General features: G+C 59.6%; 1 protein-coding gene across 1 annotated transcript in view; it reads right to left on the bottom strand.

Moving 5' to 3' along the window:
* Positions 1 to 15,673, bottom strand: part of CELSR3 (cadherin EGF LAG seven-pass G-type receptor 3) — a 37,304-nt gene that overhangs the window by 13,491 nt on the left and 8,140 nt on the right. Inside the window, 28 exon segments of the mRNA XM_064496556.1 lie at positions 562 to 1,450; positions 2,253 to 2,453; positions 3,007 to 3,165; positions 3,470 to 3,585; positions 3,858 to 4,006; positions 4,131 to 4,247; positions 4,651 to 4,774; positions 5,304 to 5,383; positions 5,832 to 5,944; positions 6,146 to 6,320; positions 6,527 to 6,733; positions 6,820 to 6,946; positions 7,169 to 7,336; positions 7,936 to 8,110; positions 8,524 to 8,679; positions 8,932 to 9,127; positions 9,372 to 9,581; positions 9,794 to 9,888; positions 11,358 to 11,459; positions 11,766 to 11,949; positions 12,268 to 12,388; positions 12,489 to 12,630; positions 12,787 to 12,958; positions 13,341 to 13,457; positions 14,034 to 14,219; positions 14,673 to 14,842; positions 14,933 to 15,058; positions 15,315 to 15,478. Coding sequence (XP_064352626.1) covers positions 562 to 1,450; positions 2,253 to 2,453; positions 3,007 to 3,165; positions 3,470 to 3,585; positions 3,858 to 4,006; positions 4,131 to 4,247; positions 4,651 to 4,774; positions 5,304 to 5,383; positions 5,832 to 5,944; positions 6,146 to 6,320; positions 6,527 to 6,733; positions 6,820 to 6,946; positions 7,169 to 7,336; positions 7,936 to 8,110; positions 8,524 to 8,679; positions 8,932 to 9,127; positions 9,372 to 9,581; positions 9,794 to 9,888; positions 11,358 to 11,459; positions 11,766 to 11,949; positions 12,268 to 12,388; positions 12,489 to 12,630; positions 12,787 to 12,958; positions 13,341 to 13,457; positions 14,034 to 14,219; positions 14,673 to 14,842; positions 14,933 to 15,058; positions 15,315 to 15,478 — 4,941 coding nt within the window.

Below are 15,673 nucleotides of genomic sequence, written 5' to 3'. Positions count from 1 at the left end.
GCACCAGGTCCCAACTCAGTTCCTGTGTTTACTAGCCCAGTCTCCACAGGCAGAAGGAACTTAGTATTGACTGAATGAGTAAATGAATGAATGATTTACTCCCAGTTCTTCAGCCTGGCATATAAGGCACCCACATCCTAGCACTACTTCTGGCCCCTTTTTATTCCATTCTACCCCCTAAGCAAATCCTCCCAAGTAGAGACCCCTCCTCTCCTCCTTGCCCCTTCCACATATTGGGCTACCTCCCACTTCTAGGCCTTGGCTCTGCCCGCCCCCTTCCACTAGCTCAGGCTCTTTGGAAGGCACCTTGCTCTCTTTAGTTCAGGCGGTGCAAGGGAGGGTGGTTGGCCCTAGGCATACAGCTGACAAAGTCTGGGCTCATCACCCCATTTGCTGCCAGATTTCTGCCCTTGGCCTGTGGCCCCTTGGCAGTGCTGAGCCTGGGGTAGCCCATGCTGTCTGCCAATCCCCACTCCATTCTGTGGTGGAACACAGACCCAGGTGCCCAGGAAGTTGCCCTAAACTGATGGGGATGTGAGCAGGTGGCTGGACCCTGCTTACTCTGAGTCCGGGGACAGCTCCGAGATGCTGTGGGACGTGGCAGAACGTGGCGTGGAGGGCCCAAGAGCAGAAGCTGTGGCAGAAGGCGTGGCTGTGGTGTGAGGGCCCGAGGGTGTGCTTGAGGACTGCACGGAAGAGGAGAGAGCTGAGGAGTTGAAGGAGGCAAGGATGGAGGACAGAATGTCCAGCTGCTCTGTGGAGGGGCCGTGGCTGGGGCCACTGGCTGGGTCTTCCCTGACTCTGAGCAGCTGCGGTGGGGGCCCGAGGCCTTCTCGTGAGGGGTGCCGGCTAGGCACATGGTCCAGCCGCTCCCCCGAGTTCGATTTCCTGGACAGAGAGTCCAGGGGCCGGGATGGCAAGAGGGGGTCCCTTGACAGTTGTCGCTGGGGAGATAGTGGCAGAGGCGGGGGCTGTGGGTCAAGGTCCCGGGCACCATGGGGTGGGGGCAGCGTGCGCATCCACTCGCAGGGCGCCCCTAGGTCCAGCGCATCGCGTGACCCAAAGCAGCCGGCTGTGGCGCCAGGATAGTCCCTGGGTGGCTGCCTCCGTGGTAGGGTGCTGCCCCGATCCCTGGGCTCCAGGCGGCCTGGCACAGCATCCAGGTGTTCCTGGGAACCTGGTCGACTCAGGGGACGCAGGACAGGGGCAGGGGCCTCCTCCAGTCGCTCACGACTCAGCTGCCGGCGAAGAAGCAGATCCAGCTGTTCTCGAGAGGAGTAGCGGCTGGCTGGCTGCGAAAGGCTGCCTGTGCCCCCTCCAGCATAGATGCGACCATAGGAGGCAGCCGGCACAGCACGGTGGCCCAAGGTGGCTGCACGGCACCAGGACAATTCCGGGGCACCCCGGGTCTGTGGCACCAGTGGGTACTGCAATCGGTTCTTCAGGATGCCTAGAGGGGGAGCAAATAGAGGACAGGGTGTGTACGTGGTGGGGGGTGGAGCAGGAACCCCCTGGGTCTAGGAATGCAGCAGCCCCTGGAATCCCTGTGACACAGGGTTGGGGGCAGAAACGCTTTAGGTAGGGGGTGCAGAGGCAGTTTCTGGGAATCCTAGAGAGGCTGCAGGACAGGGGTAAGAGTAGGGAGGCAGTAATCCCTTGGGTCAGGACACGGGCAGTCCTCAGGGTACAGGGGCAGGGGCAAACCTCCCCCCAAGGTCAGAGGAGGGGCAGCCCCCAGGTCCTAGTAATGCAGGCCAGGGTCCAAGGGGCAGGAATTCCCAGGGTTGGGGCAGGAACAGTCCTTGGTGGGAAGTCTCTGTGGTGCAGGGGTGAAGGCAGAAACCCCTTGAGTTGAGACAGGGAAAACCTCTTGGGATCCTTGTAAAGCAGGGTAGAGGGCCAGAAAATTTCCAGGTTAGAACAGAAGTTGTGGGTTCTGAGGCATAGCAGCTCCTAGGATCCTTACAAAGCAGACTGGGGTTGGAGGAAGGGGAGGTATCCCCTGGGGTAAGGCAGGAGTGGCCACTGGGGTCTCCATGGTGCTGGCTAGGGTACGGGGGCAGGCAATTCCCAGGTCAGGATGGGGCAGTCCCCAGGGACCATGAAGCAGGGTAGAGGTGCAGAAACCTCCCAGATCAGAGCGAGAGAAGTTCTCAGGATCCCTGTGAAGCTATTTGGAGTAGAAGAATGAAATTCCCTGAGTCAGGGCATGGACAGTCCCCTGGGTATAGGCCAAGGTCAAGGATCCACACCTTTTCTCTGGTGCTGGGCCCGGCCCAGGGAGGTTTCATCTCCACTGGTCAGGGCCAGGTCCGGCTGGTTGTTGTTGGCTGCATCCTTGCTGGTATCCAGCCCCAGGCGCCTTTCGGAGCCCCAGGTCTGCAGAGCACAGGGAGTAGCCTCGCATTCCCCCAGGGCTGGCCAGTAAGACAGGAGGTCATTGCCATCCACATCTGTGGAGCCAGGGCAGGTTACAGGAGCCTCTGGGTTGACTCCAGTGACCATGGCCCCTGTGACCCAGACTCAGTGACCCCCAACCCTAAAAACTCCTGAAATCTGGGCTATTCTCATGGAGCAGAGGTAGGAATAGGAAGGTGTCTCTCAGAGGTCAATGGAACCATCTAGGGAGAGGGTTACTGATAAGCACCCCTACTCCTGACTGGAGATGGACAGAGACTGGAGGTGGGGGAACCTGATGGCTGAGGGGCCGGGAAGACCAGGCTGAACCTCAGCCCTCAGGGAAGAGGAGGAGCTGGAGGGATGACATGTCACCCTATAAAAATCCCTGACCTCATTCTTCTGTTACCTGGGCCATTCCTGGGTCTTTGGCTAACAGAACTCTGCTGGGAGGCTGGATGGGGAGAGGTACGTATGGGCCCAGTGATGACCCCAGGTCCCCAGTAGGTTGGTCCCAGGACTCCGCAGGGGATAACAGGGTCCCTGGGTTACACCCAAGTGTAATATGGGGTATCTCTTGGTCACTCGTGGGGTAGATGTCCCCATCACCTTTGGGGTGGGTGAGGAGCCTCTCACTCTGCGCTGCTCGGCGGAGAGGACGCTGGAAACGCCCCCGTGTCCGGCCGTTGTCCTCACTTTCTGAGGATGGGATAGACAGACTTCTCTCCTCCTCCAAGGACAGGTCACTGTCAGAGTCGGAGTCAGCACCTGAAGTTGGGAAGGTCAGGAGGAAGGCCTAGCAGTGGCCTGGGGAGGCGAGGGACTTGGGGGGCTTGAAGGAGGCAAAAACAAGGGGCTGGGGCTGGGAACTGGGGAGAGCTTGGAGTTGGGGTAGGAACAGAAGGCTGGGACTTGCCAGGAGAACCAGGGCTGGGGGATAGATGCCTCCTGGGGCAGTGACCTCAGGAAAGCTCTCCCCAGGACAGTCAGCTGCTACTCCCAGATTGGGGCAGAAGAAAGGTGAATCGGGGAGAGATCCTCTGCCTCCCTCCTCCCTGGCCCAGGCTCCCACCTCCACCAGCATCTCGATGGAACATGGCCACGTCCAGGTCAGTGGGGCCAGCGTGAGCCTGGACGCTGTGGTCAGTGTGGTCAGCAGCCGAGCCATGTCGAACCAGGACATTGTCCCTGGAAATGCAGGAGCACCCCCCATCAAAGAGGGATGTGATGGGGTGCCCTGGAGGCGGGGACATCTGTAAGTGCACAGCCAGCTGTCTGTGGAATGGCTCTGAAGGCACCCCTGGGTGTGTGGCAGGAGGCATCTGGGGCAGAGGCAGCAGCAGAGGCCCAGCTGGCTGAGATGGGAGACGCCACCCCAAGGTCGTGGTGATGCCAACCCCTGGTAAAGTGCGGCTGGTCCGAGCTGTGTGCACCTCTCGCGAGGAGGCCACTCCCCTCACCTGAGGTAGCTGCGGCCCCGCTGGCTGTCTTGGTCCTGGGTCCGGCCGGAGCGGGCACTGCTCACTGAGGAGATGGTGGAGGCACCGAGAGTGATGCGGATGAGGCCGCTTTCCTCGAAGAGAGCCGTGTTGTTGTAAGCCCCAGGCCCCTGGGGGAGGTGGGTGGGACAGGAGCATGAGCGGGACAAGGAGCATGAGCCAGCCCTGGAGAAGCATCAAAACCTGGCTTCCTGGGGCCCCCACTCTCACTCCCCAGCTCTGGGAGCCCCTCACCGTCCCAGCTGCTGGCCTGGCCTCCTCGGGCTCTGCCTTCCTGCCTAGACAGGCTGGTGTCCAGGCGGCTCGAGTGTCTGCATTCACGACACAGAACAGCAGCAGCACCACCAGGCCCTGTGGGTCAGCAAGGACCAGTGTGGAGTCAGAGAGAGGTCAGAAATGAGGCAGAGGACAGGGTCAGGCCACCACAGGGTCAGTTAGGGCCAGGGTAGGTCACCATGGGTCAGCAAGGGGGATCAGTCATTGCAGGTCAGAGTGAGTCAGTGATGAACCTGAGGCAGAACCCAATAAGGGAGTTAAATCAGCAGAGGCAGTGAGAGGTCAGAGTGGCCCGAGTGACCAGAGTCAGTGCAAGTCAGTGTGGACCAGCAAGCAGCCAGAGATCTCAGTGCCAGTGAAAGTCAATCCAGGATCAGTATCAGCCTGGTGTCAGTCATCCCATCTGGGGTCAAGGCCCCAGGCCCCACCCTGCTGAAGCCCCTTCTGGTCCAGGGTGAAGGAGGGGTGCTGGAGTTACCTGGAGCCCAGAGAGGCCAGCGTGGAGGTAGTGGAAGGCCAGGACACTGTGGTTGACCGCCAGGAGGCCGAAGAGCCAGGAGGCACTGACCAGCAGAAGGAGCAGAAAGGAGCTGCGAAGTGTCCTGCCGCAGGAACATGAAAGGACACAGCACACGCGAGGGTCACACAGGGCTCACATGAGGGACGTAGGAGGACACACAGGAGTCACATAGGGGACACCCAGGGGACAGGGAAGGAAAGGGATTCACACAGAAACATGGAGGTTTCAGGAGGACACTCAGGGAGACTGGAGGTCACAGAAAGAACCAGGAGAGAACTCAGGCAGTCATGAGGGGACATGGGGAAAACACACAGGAAGGATGTTGGAGCCTGAGAGAAAACATGGAAGGCAGGTGGAACATATTGGACAGGGGGCCAAGTGAGCCACCCAGGCCACGGGAGACTGGGAAGATGGCAGGGTGGAAGCGTGTCTGGAGCCAGAGTAACGCAAGGGCACCAGAGAGGGACCACTGGCCAGGGCAGGTGTGACTTTGCCCCAACCCAGAATCTGGAGCCCAGCCTGCACCAGGGATGCTCCAGGAATCCCAGATCCCACTCAGGAGAAGGCTGCCGTTCTGAGAATCCCCCACTCCCCCCAGCCAGCCAACTCACAGCACAGAGGTCTTCTTGGCCTCCCTCTGCCCAGTGGAGCAGGATGTGCGGGCAGCGAGGAGAAACATGGTCCCATTCATCTGGACCCACGGCCAGACATGTGGAGCAGGGGCAAGGCAGAGAGAGACAGAGATAGTGAGAGACAGACAGAGACAGAGACAGAGAGAGGCTAAGACTCAAAGAGAGAGGCAGAATCAGTAAGAAACACCAACAGACACACACACACAAAACAAAGATCAAAAACAAAGAGAGGTAGAGGAGCTTAGAATCAAAAAAGAAGTCAGAGATAGTAACCAGGGAGGGACTGAGAGTTGGAGACGAGAGAGAGACAGTGGCGGGGCGAGGCAGTCTCTGATCCCCACACCTCCCATCTCTATGCCAGTTAAACAGGAACAGAAATGGAGGCCGAGCCCAGGAAGCCTGTGGACGGCCACCAGCGCCCCTCAGCTAAGACCACCACACCAGCTGCAGGGCCACCGTCCCCACCCCAAGGGGAGCACACAGGTGGCACTGAGTGAAGGCGCTCACCACAATGACAATGACGACAGGGCCTGCAAAACTCCAGATGAGGGGCTCATGGACCGAGATCCAGCAGAAGTCAGGGTTCCCATAGCCTTCGGGATCCAAGCCGACAGCCAGGCCTGTGGGGGAGAAGGGGGAGGATGGATGGGGCGTGTTCTAGAGTTGCTGACCCACTCATGTATGGGGAGAAGCTGGGGGCAGAGGCAGGGCAGGCTCCTCCCTGAGCAGATGGCACGGAGGAGTGAAGATGGGGTCATGATTAGGATGGGGGGCAGGGGTCAGGCCATGAGGAAGGGAGGTTGGGGGTCACAGGCCCTCACCCAGCAGCACAGCAGGGACGCCCCAGCCCAGGGCATGGTAGAAACGCATGGCACCACGGTCCACATTACGCGGCTCAACCTGCATGCGGTAGAGGTGCAGCCCCTGCACAAGGAGCCACGCGAACGTGCTGAGGAAGAAGTAGTGCAGGAGGATGGCGACCGCGGTGCACACCAGCTGGAGGCAGGGTAGCGGGGAGTCAGGACCTTTCCTGCCCCGCCCCGCCTCTATCCCCTCAACCACCACAGGTTACCCCAGCATCCTGCCCCAAACCCGGGCCCCAGCCTGAGCATCCCTGACCTCTGACCCTGAACTCTGGCCCAGGCCTTCCTAGGGCCTGGTGAGGTCATCAGGACACAGATCCCCTGGCCCTGACCCGGCACCTGGTTTTGGGTCCTGTGGATCCCCAGCAGGAAGAGGAGCTCTGCCACCCCCAGGGCAGCAGCCACATTGGCGTGGATGCCACGCATGTTGGACTTGAGGCTGCGCAGGCTCAGCAGGACAGCTGCGGTCAGCAACAGTGCGGCCACAGACACGGATATGACCACGTGGGTGAACACAGCCAGCAGCTCCAGGTCGCCCTCTAGCCGCTGTGGGGATAAGGATGGTCGCTGGGGTGTTGGGCACCCCTGCTTTTGACCCTCCCACTTCCTCGGGACTCTGAATATAGCCCCACCTCGCGGGGGGAGGCATCCATGAGGACCCCAAAGGTGCCCGTCCGGCTGCAGCGACACCGTGCGTGGGACCCATTCCTGTGCACCAGCTCACAGTCCCGTGCTGTCCACGTGCCATGCCGGTCCACCCTGCAGCCACAGGGCAGTTAGACCTACCGTCCCTTCTGGGGGATGCCCCATTGCCAAGCGGGGTTTGAGAGATAGTGGGAGGGGCTGAGGGCGCCTGGAGTTTGGGAGCAGCATTCCTCGTGGGCCTGGGCACACAGGGGCATTGGTGGGGGCCCCAGGGGTAGGCTGGGCCTCCCGGGGGCTACCAGGGGGACCAAGGGTTTCCAGATTGGAGGTCCTCACGGGCCAGGCGGGTCCCACTGCACACAGATGGCCTTGCTGCGATTCGCAGTCTGTAGCAGGCGGAACTCAAGGCTGATCGGGGACTCCAGGACACCCCTTAGGAAGTTGCGTCCATGGAATACAGCCACGCTGACCACCGGGGAGTTCATAACAGGGTTCTGGGGAAGCCTGAGGAGACACCCCACCTGGGCTTGGACACTGCAGACCTCCCCCTGCTCTGACCGCCCACCTTACTGTCTTCACGCCACCTGCCGTGGCCCAGAGTCTGGGATGCCCCAGAGTGGATGTTGTTTCTGAGAACCCCTTTGGCCTCTGCTAGGCTGCTTCAGGACTGGGAGTCCATGGCCTGGTTCTGCAGAAATGCAGCCGAGGGGCTTTGGACCCACTCTCCACACTGGGGTCTGCAGCTTGAGAAGTTCCAGACTGCCTCAAACTGCCCTCTCCGCCACCCCCAGCTGACCTCCCTCAGTCAGCCTGTCTTCGCCTGTCTCTGTCAGCCACTTCGCCTGCCTGTACTTGGCTCCCATAAACTCCTTCATGTGACCACCCCCAGCTGTGGCTCCTCATCTGTCTGCTTCTCTCCACAACTTCCCAGAACATGATTTACATGGAGCCCAGCACGGATAAGGCTCCCAGAGCTGTGGGCAGGGGCGTCTCTGTATGACTGTGAAACTGCTCATTTGTCCCCCCAAAATGGGGGTGCTCAGTTGGGTAAAAGCTCATAAGAAGTCCAGGGGTGAGGGGCCCAGGAGTAACTCTACTCCTACCTGGCACCCCGGCGCTCAGCCTGGAACTGGGCAGGGAGCAGCCCCCCCAAGGTGCGGTAAACCAGGAGGATGATGATGGAGATCCCAGGCTCGGGCTCAGGCTCCGGGGGGGCCGGTGGCGGAGCCACACTCAAGGTGGTGGAGTTCTCAGTGCTGCTGCCACTTGTGGACAGAACTGCCGGGGGATGGCAGGCAGGAGCCACTGTCAGTGACCTCTGACCCTGAGCACCCACAAACCCAGCTCTGAACCCAACCCAGCATTAAGCATGGGAATCTCTTCCCTGCAGGCCCAGAACTAGGGGGTGCAGGAGGCAGGAGCCTGTGAAGGACACATGGGCCCCCCAGGGCTGGATCCCGAATATCAAGGCTGGGAGAGGTCATCTCCGGTGAGGGAGCAGATGTGGAGAGGTGAGAGGTACTGTGGTAAGTTGTGGGATGGAGAGCTGGTGTGAGAGGGTCTCACACAGTGGGGGTCTGATGTGGGGGAGTTCTGGCAAGGGGAGAATTGGCAGGAGGACAACGTGGTATCTGGCTTAGGGGAGGGCAGGGAAACAGGACCTGGCCCAGGGGTCATCCAAGGGCTCTCACCTTCAGCGGGGGATGGCCGTGGGGCCTGGGAAGGCAGCAGCACATGCGTGTGAGGATCCCAGGCATCCTGGCCCCGGAAAAGGTTGCTGTGGTAACGAGGGTAGCGACGGGTCCCCCGGGTGGGACTGGGGTGCTCCATGCGGTCGATGCTGAGCACTGCCCAGGAGGAAGAGGGGTGAGACCCGTCAAGGGTCTCCTCCCGGTGCTGTCCCATTCCCTCCTACCCCTTATCCTGCACCCACAGCCCACAGCCTCCTGCTACCAGCTCAGAGCCAGTCCCTGCAAAGCGCTGAGGGTGGCAGCACAGCCCATACCACTAATGTCGACATCACTAGCCCCCGGCCCCTCAGACCTCCAAGTCCTTGCCCTTACACAGCCTCCTTTCCCACCCCCCCACCCTCCACATACTGATGTTGGGCGTCACCAGCCCCACAGGATTCAGGTATGTGAGTTCCATATTCCTTGCCAGCGTGGCCGCATACTCCTCCAGATGCTGTACCAGCCCCGCGCTGCCCGGGGAGCCCCCCGGGGCCCGCTGCCCCAGTGCCGCCCACAAGTCTCCGGTCTCTGGAGCAAGCAGTGCAGAGCCGGCCCACAGCAGGTTCTGGGAGGAGGGAGGGGAGAGTGGGGCCCAGCCAGATCAGGAGGGTGAGGGGACAGGGCAGACCTGAGGGGTCTGGCCAGTTGCCTAGAGGGACCCCAGCAGGCAAGGGGGTGGGCCTAGAGAGGACAAGGCGGAAGAGAGAGCCCAGAGCCTTCACCTCCCCAGGGTCAGGAGGGGCCTGAGTCGGGGATCCAGGGCAGGGGAGCCTGGGCCAGGGGATTGGGAGCCCAGGGTGCAGCCCTACCTCATTGAAATGGGCGTCCTGTGTGGCTGTCAGCCCGAAGCCCTGCTGGTGGCTCTCAAAGGCTAACAGGTGGGCCAGCAGGCGGGCAGTGACTCGGACATCTTGGCTGAAGTAGTGGTCGGTGTGGCCGGTTACCTCCCGAAGCCTCTGAGCCAGCTTCTTGGCCTCCACAGTATCCAAGACTGTCTTGTTCAGCTCCAGGCCATCCAGCTACCAAGACAAAGATGGAGGTGGTCACTCAGGCCTTTCTCAAAAGCCTCACAACAAGAAGGGTTTGGTTAGATTAAAGGGCAACCAGGAAAATCCCAGGTCCAGGGCTAGGGCATGATGTCTGGGGACTGCTACCCAGGCTTGGGGAGGCTGAGGCCAGGGCTGGGGCCAGGGCCAGTCTTCAGTGCAGGGCAAGGTCTGGGCAGTCTCACCAGCAGATTGAGTTCTCGAAAGGCGGGGGAAGTACAGTTGAAGAGGTCGGGTTCCAGCCAACCCTGGTCTTCATCGCATAGCCGCATGGCGGTACCTGAGAGCAGGCAACCCCTCGTCAGGCCTGGGGCCTGGACACCTCCGCTGATGAGGTGACCACAGCACCCTCCCCTATCCCAGGGGAGCTCTGAGGCAGAGACCAGGTAGTAGGCATCTGTGGCTGGATCCCTGGACAGAACCACCCCAGTCCTCAGCCCAGATGGGCCCCAGGGGCTTGTCAGTCAATTCCTGAGGGGTCTGTGGACCATTTTGAACCACCATGATATAAAGAACACATCAGCAGGGCTGTATGTGTACACACGTGCACAGACATATGCACAAGCCAGAACAGCTGCACAGACCCGTGGCCCAGGGCAAGCACACATACCAATGCTCACATCTACACATTAACAGATGTGCAGACCAGGACAAATACACAGACCTACAATGCTTGCAGGCACATGCTCTCGCTCGCTCGCTCACTCTTTCTCTTTCTCTCACTCGCTCTCTCTCTCTCTTTCTCTCTCTGACACACACACACACACACACACACACACACACACAGTGACATGGACCAGGTTTTCCAGATGTATTTTGTGACCAACATGATGTGGGGGTGGAAGCTCTCACACACATTTTAATTGCCCCAGCGGTGCCTTTGCTGATCTCTCTCCCTTGTCTTTGCGATTGGAGTGAGAGTTGAATGAGAAGTGACCTGGGCCTTAAGAGAGCTTGTAGCCACCGGTAAAGTCTGACTTAAACGCAGAACTCCCTGACTTACATAGAATCCCCTCCCTGAAAGACAGACTTACAGATGCGTGCGCAGGCACAGAGAGACACACACAAGAGCATGCATTCACAGACAATCTCTGTCTGGCCACTGCAGAGACCTGAAGCAGCAGGGAGGGTTCTGTGGGGACCTCAGGCAACAGAGAGAAGTGGGGTCCTCAAACAGAAGGCGGGTGTCTTTCATGCCCTCAGGTAGTAGGAAGAGGCCTGCAGGGACCTCAGGAACTGAGGAGGGGTCTACAAGGACCTTAGGAAGTATGTGTGGGGGTGCTCTTCAGGGTCCTCAGGCAGTGGGGAGGGGCCTCTGAGGACGTGAGGCATCAAAGGGCCCCCAGAGTCCTCAGATAACAGGAAGGGTCCTCCAGGGACTTCAAGCAGCTGGGAGTAGCTTTTAGAGACCTCAGGCAGTGGGGAGGGGTCTGCAGGGACTTCAGGCAACAGGAGGGATCTGCAAAAGCTCTGGCAGTGGGAGGGGCAGCGCACCTGAGCAAACACGTACCCCTTACCTGCACCCCGCAATCCTGCCCAGAAGCCAAGAGAAACAGATGGAGGCTCATTGAGGGTGTTGTGAGGGACCCAGAGCCCCAAAGAGGTAGTGAGGGGCCCACATGGACCCCTACCCCACTCCCACTTCTTTGTAGGAACAAGGCCAACCAACTCAGGAAAAGAGGTGGCTCCAGCAGGCAGAGGACAAGCCTGCACCCCCCCTCAGTGATGTGCTTGCCTCCTAGTACTCACCCAGGGCCCCCCGAGGACAGGGCACTGAGGCCAAGACACCAAACTTGGTCTGGGGCCACCACACACCAGATCTCAGGGACTTGGGGCAGGCATCATAGAGCACTAGGGAGAGAGGAGGCACTGAGCCAGGCAGCCAGGAGCTGGAGCAAGTGACAGCTACTTCCACTATCCTGCATCCGCCAAGCAACCCCCCTACTCCCCTGCTGGCCTCACAGGAGCTGGCCTGTCAGATTCTGTGACAGGTCATCCAAATACTCAGGGTAGATGTGGGAGTGCCTGGGTATAAGTAAGGCTCTCTCAGAGAAGCTTCTTAGAGTCCCCACCCAAGAAGCCAAGCATGCCATGGTGCTTGGTGGCAGCGGGCCGGAGCCAGCTCTCTATATGTGGGGCTGGGTGGAGCCTGCTCACCCCGGCAGCCGCTGGCTGTCACCTCTGCAAAAGGACTGTCGCAGCTGTTGCACTGGCGGCCAAGGGCTCCTGGGCGACAGGGGCACTGCCCGCTGTGGGGTGCACATGAGCGCGAGGTGGAGCCCACAGGGTAGCAGTCACATGGGAGGCACGAGTCACTGCCCCGTGGTCGGTAGTGGAACTCCTGTTTGAGAATGGGTCAGGGGCCTAAGGTAAGAGGTCAGGGCTTAAGGTAGGGGGTCTCAGCTCAGGACTTGAGGAATGAGTGGAATCAAGGGCAAAGGGTCAGGAGAACAGTGCTCACAGGCCAGTAGGAAGACTGGCCTCAAATGAAACCTAAGGGAGGGGTTAGACGTCAAGGATAAAATGTGGCCATTAGGTCATGGGATAGGGGTAAAATGTCAGGGGCTGAGTCAGGTGGCAGAGGTCAGCAAGCTTGATAAGCATCAGAAATCATGTCTAGGGAAGAGTTAAAAGGTCAGGGCTCAAGAACCAGGCACACCTTGCAGTGACACTGCCCATTGGTCTTGTTACAGTTGGGGTCAAAGCCCTTGTGAATGTCGCAGTTGCAGGGTCCACACGTTGGACTCCCCCACCAGCCCCGTGGGCACTGCTGGTCCATCCTGGGGCAGACAGGCAGGTGAGATGCCTCCACGATAGCACAGTGATCCTCTCTCTCCCCACCACCGGCTCCTTCCATCATCTCGACCCCCAGCCCCTTACCTGTGCTCACAGTGGTGCCCGAAATAGCCACCTACACAGTCACAGATATAGCCATGGGGGGCCCCAGGGAGGTGCCGGCATGACCCCTGGTTCTGACAGGGGTTCAGGAGGCAGGCGTCCACACAGCCTGGGCCATAGTAACCTGCAGGTTAGGTCAGAGAACTTAGGACACTGGCCACAGAGCATGGGGGGAAGCAGGTACCTGTTCTTCTCAGTCCCTGCCTCCTCCATGCTCTCCAGGTTCCCCAGTCTTCACCAAGAACCCCAGATCACCCTGCCTCCCTCCCCCAGGTCTCACCTGGCCAGCAGGTACAGGAAAAGGTCTGCCAGAGGTCTCGGCAGTCAGCGTGGGGTGGGCAGGGCCCAGAAGCACAGGCATTTGTCACAACGCAGCCAGGTTCCACATTCACTCGGTGGTTCGGGGGAAGCAGGGCTGGAGTTCCTGAAGGTGTGGAGCCGAGCCATACCCCCTATGAACACAGCCAGCAGGGGATGAGACCCATGGCAAAGCACCTCATCCTCGAGTCCTGCAGAGCCAGCCACTTGGTTTGAGGACCCTGATATGCAATCTCCTTACAAATCCTGGACTCTGATCCCAAATCCTCAATTCAGTGCCCCTGTGGGACACCTAATCATGCTGTCCCTGACACAAGCCTCCAGTGACTCTTGATAATCTAAGCTAGACTCTCACCTTCAGCAGCACAGAAAGGCTTGACCCATCTCTGATGGCTCTGGGGCACTGCTACCCCTGTGCCAACCCCCATGTGAATGCAGCATTTCAGGTCCCAAGGCATCTTGACCTCTGACCACCCACCCTGATGCCCCATATCATGTTCACATGCTGACCCCCACCTGGATACAGCCAACCAGCCCCTGAGGAGCCTCCTCATCACTGCTGGGGGGCAGGCCTCCCACGTGGAGTCGCTTTACCTTCAGGCCCTGCAGCTCATTCCCCACTGCCAAGGTGTCCTGGAGGAGGGGAGCAGTCAGCACTGGGGGTGTGGGGGGACTTGATGGACCCCTGCCCTACCCCAGGGTCAGTCTTGGCCTTATTCTAGCCCTGCAGGACCACTGTCTGCCCCTCTGGGCCAGGGGACCGGTCTGGGCATGAGATGCTCCCAGGTATGGAGGACCTACTGGAGCACAGCAGATGAGTGACAGGATGGTTTCAGTCGAGAGCTGAGCTCCGACAGATCCCTCTTTCCTGGACCTAGAACAGACCCTGAAATTCCAGGATTTTGAGCTGGGGAGATTGGAGCAGAGACCTGAAGAGGTTTCCAGGAGTTAGGCAAAGCGCTGGCCGTAGAGATTCCCCAAGACCAGGCCAGAAATCTGCATAGCATCCCTGACATGAGGAGGGCCTGGCAGTGGACCAGCCTAGCTGGCAGCATGTGCTCAGAGCAAGGATCTGAGGAGAGGGGTGGGGGAGACATCAGACTACGTGCAGTGGAGGGAACTGAGAGGAGCTGGACTAGAGGTGGGGTCAAATGAGGCGGGTCTGGTCAGAAGACTGAGAATGGACTACTCCAGAGTGAGAGGTCAGACCTGGAAGAGACTAAAGTCCAATGAGACCATGAGGACATGGTGGCCCCGCCGGCCACCCGGCTCTTCCTGCAACTCCAGCCGCAGATCATGCCATCGGCCATCACTGACAGTCACCTTGTCCAGAAGGAGGTGGGCAGCTCGGCCCGAGCCCCTGGTCACCGTCACGGACAGCAACCCCCGATCCAGCTGCGGGTAGAGAGGCACAGCTGTGGGGTCAGAGGCCCAAGTGGGGCTGGAGCTGGGAGTGTCAGGAGGTGAAATCAGGGGACTCTGAGGTCAAGAATATCACAGGTCAGAATAGCAGGGGCAAGGCTATATCTGGCACATGGGGCACTGTGCCCGGGGACACTACGCTGCTGCGAGTGAAGTTAAGGGGCATGGGGAAGGACCAGGGGTTGAGGATTGGTGTAGATGGCACATGAGAGATATGTCGGTACCCTGCACCTGCAGAGGATATCATGGTGGGGAAGTGGGTCAAAGCCAGGGTCCAGAGCAGAGTCAAGTATGGTCAGGACACCTAGCAGAGAAGTATGCTGTGTGACCAGGCTGGAGCCCACAGGAATATTGCTGGTGGCATTAGAGATGGAGAGCTGAGGGTACAGGAGGATCAGGAGGACAGGATCAGGAGGACAGACACACCTGACAGAGAAGTGTGCTATGTGGCCCAGCCTGCACTTGCATCAGGACACCCTGCGTCGCCCGTGTCCGAAACGCCAGCCCCAGGTACCATGGCACAGACACAGCCATGTCATTTCCAAAGTCCCAGCTCAGTGTGCCGTTGCCACGGAAATGGTGGGGATGGGCCATGGCTGGTGGGATAAAAGGAGCTGGGTCACAAGCCCCACCTCAAGAACAGAACTTACCCTGCGGGCCCCTCCTGCCCCAGGCTGTCCACTCACTGAGTCGACAGTCTTTGCCTCCAAAACCCACAGGGCAGTCACAGCTGAAGCCACCCCAGCGTTCTGAGCAGAAGCCGCTGTTCTTGCAGGGGCCCGAGTCACAGAAGTGCAGCTTGGCCTGGCAGCCTGGGAGAGGAAGGCACATGGAGGATGTAAGAACATGGTGAGGGTACAAGTGCTGGACAAACAGGGGTCCAGAGGGGCTGAAAGTGGCCATGGTCTCAGCCCCATGTTCTCTCAGAGGGTGGAATTGGTAGCAATCTGGCCCCAAAGGCTAGGCTGGGGCATGGTCCTTGCCAGGAAAGGAGACAGGGGTGAGGTCAGATTTTGAATCAATCCATATAGCCCTCCACCCTTTCCCTCTGATACGGACATGGCCTACCTGCTGTGGTGCCATTGTTTGCCACGAAGGCCGCCATGTCCACTCGGCGGCCATCAATATGCAGGTCCCGCATGCAGCCAATAAAGTCCTTGTGGGACACGGGGAAGTTCTCGGGGAGGTTGGGGACACCCCCCAGGAGCAGAGGGCCCGTCAGGTCCAGGGACCTGGAGGTCAGGGGTCCAAGTCATTGGTGGGACTGGGGCCAGGGTAGGTTTGCTCCTGGGGGGCCACAGGAAATGGAGGGGGTAGGACTCAGAGGGTAAGATGATTGGTGGGGAGAGTAAGGTCAGGCTGGGGAAGGAACTGGGTCATTACTTTAGTTGTGGGGGTGCAAAGGAGAGTTCATGATGGGCAGATGG

The sequence above is a fragment of the Camelus dromedarius genome, chromosome 17, assembly GCF_036321535.1.
Source record: "Camelus dromedarius isolate mCamDro1 chromosome 17, mCamDro1.pat, whole genome shotgun sequence".
Lineage (NCBI taxonomy): Eukaryota > Metazoa > Chordata > Mammalia > Artiodactyla > Camelidae > Camelus > Camelus dromedarius.
Note: the sequence above shows the minus strand (reverse complement) of the source record. Positions and strands in the feature narration are given on the sequence as shown.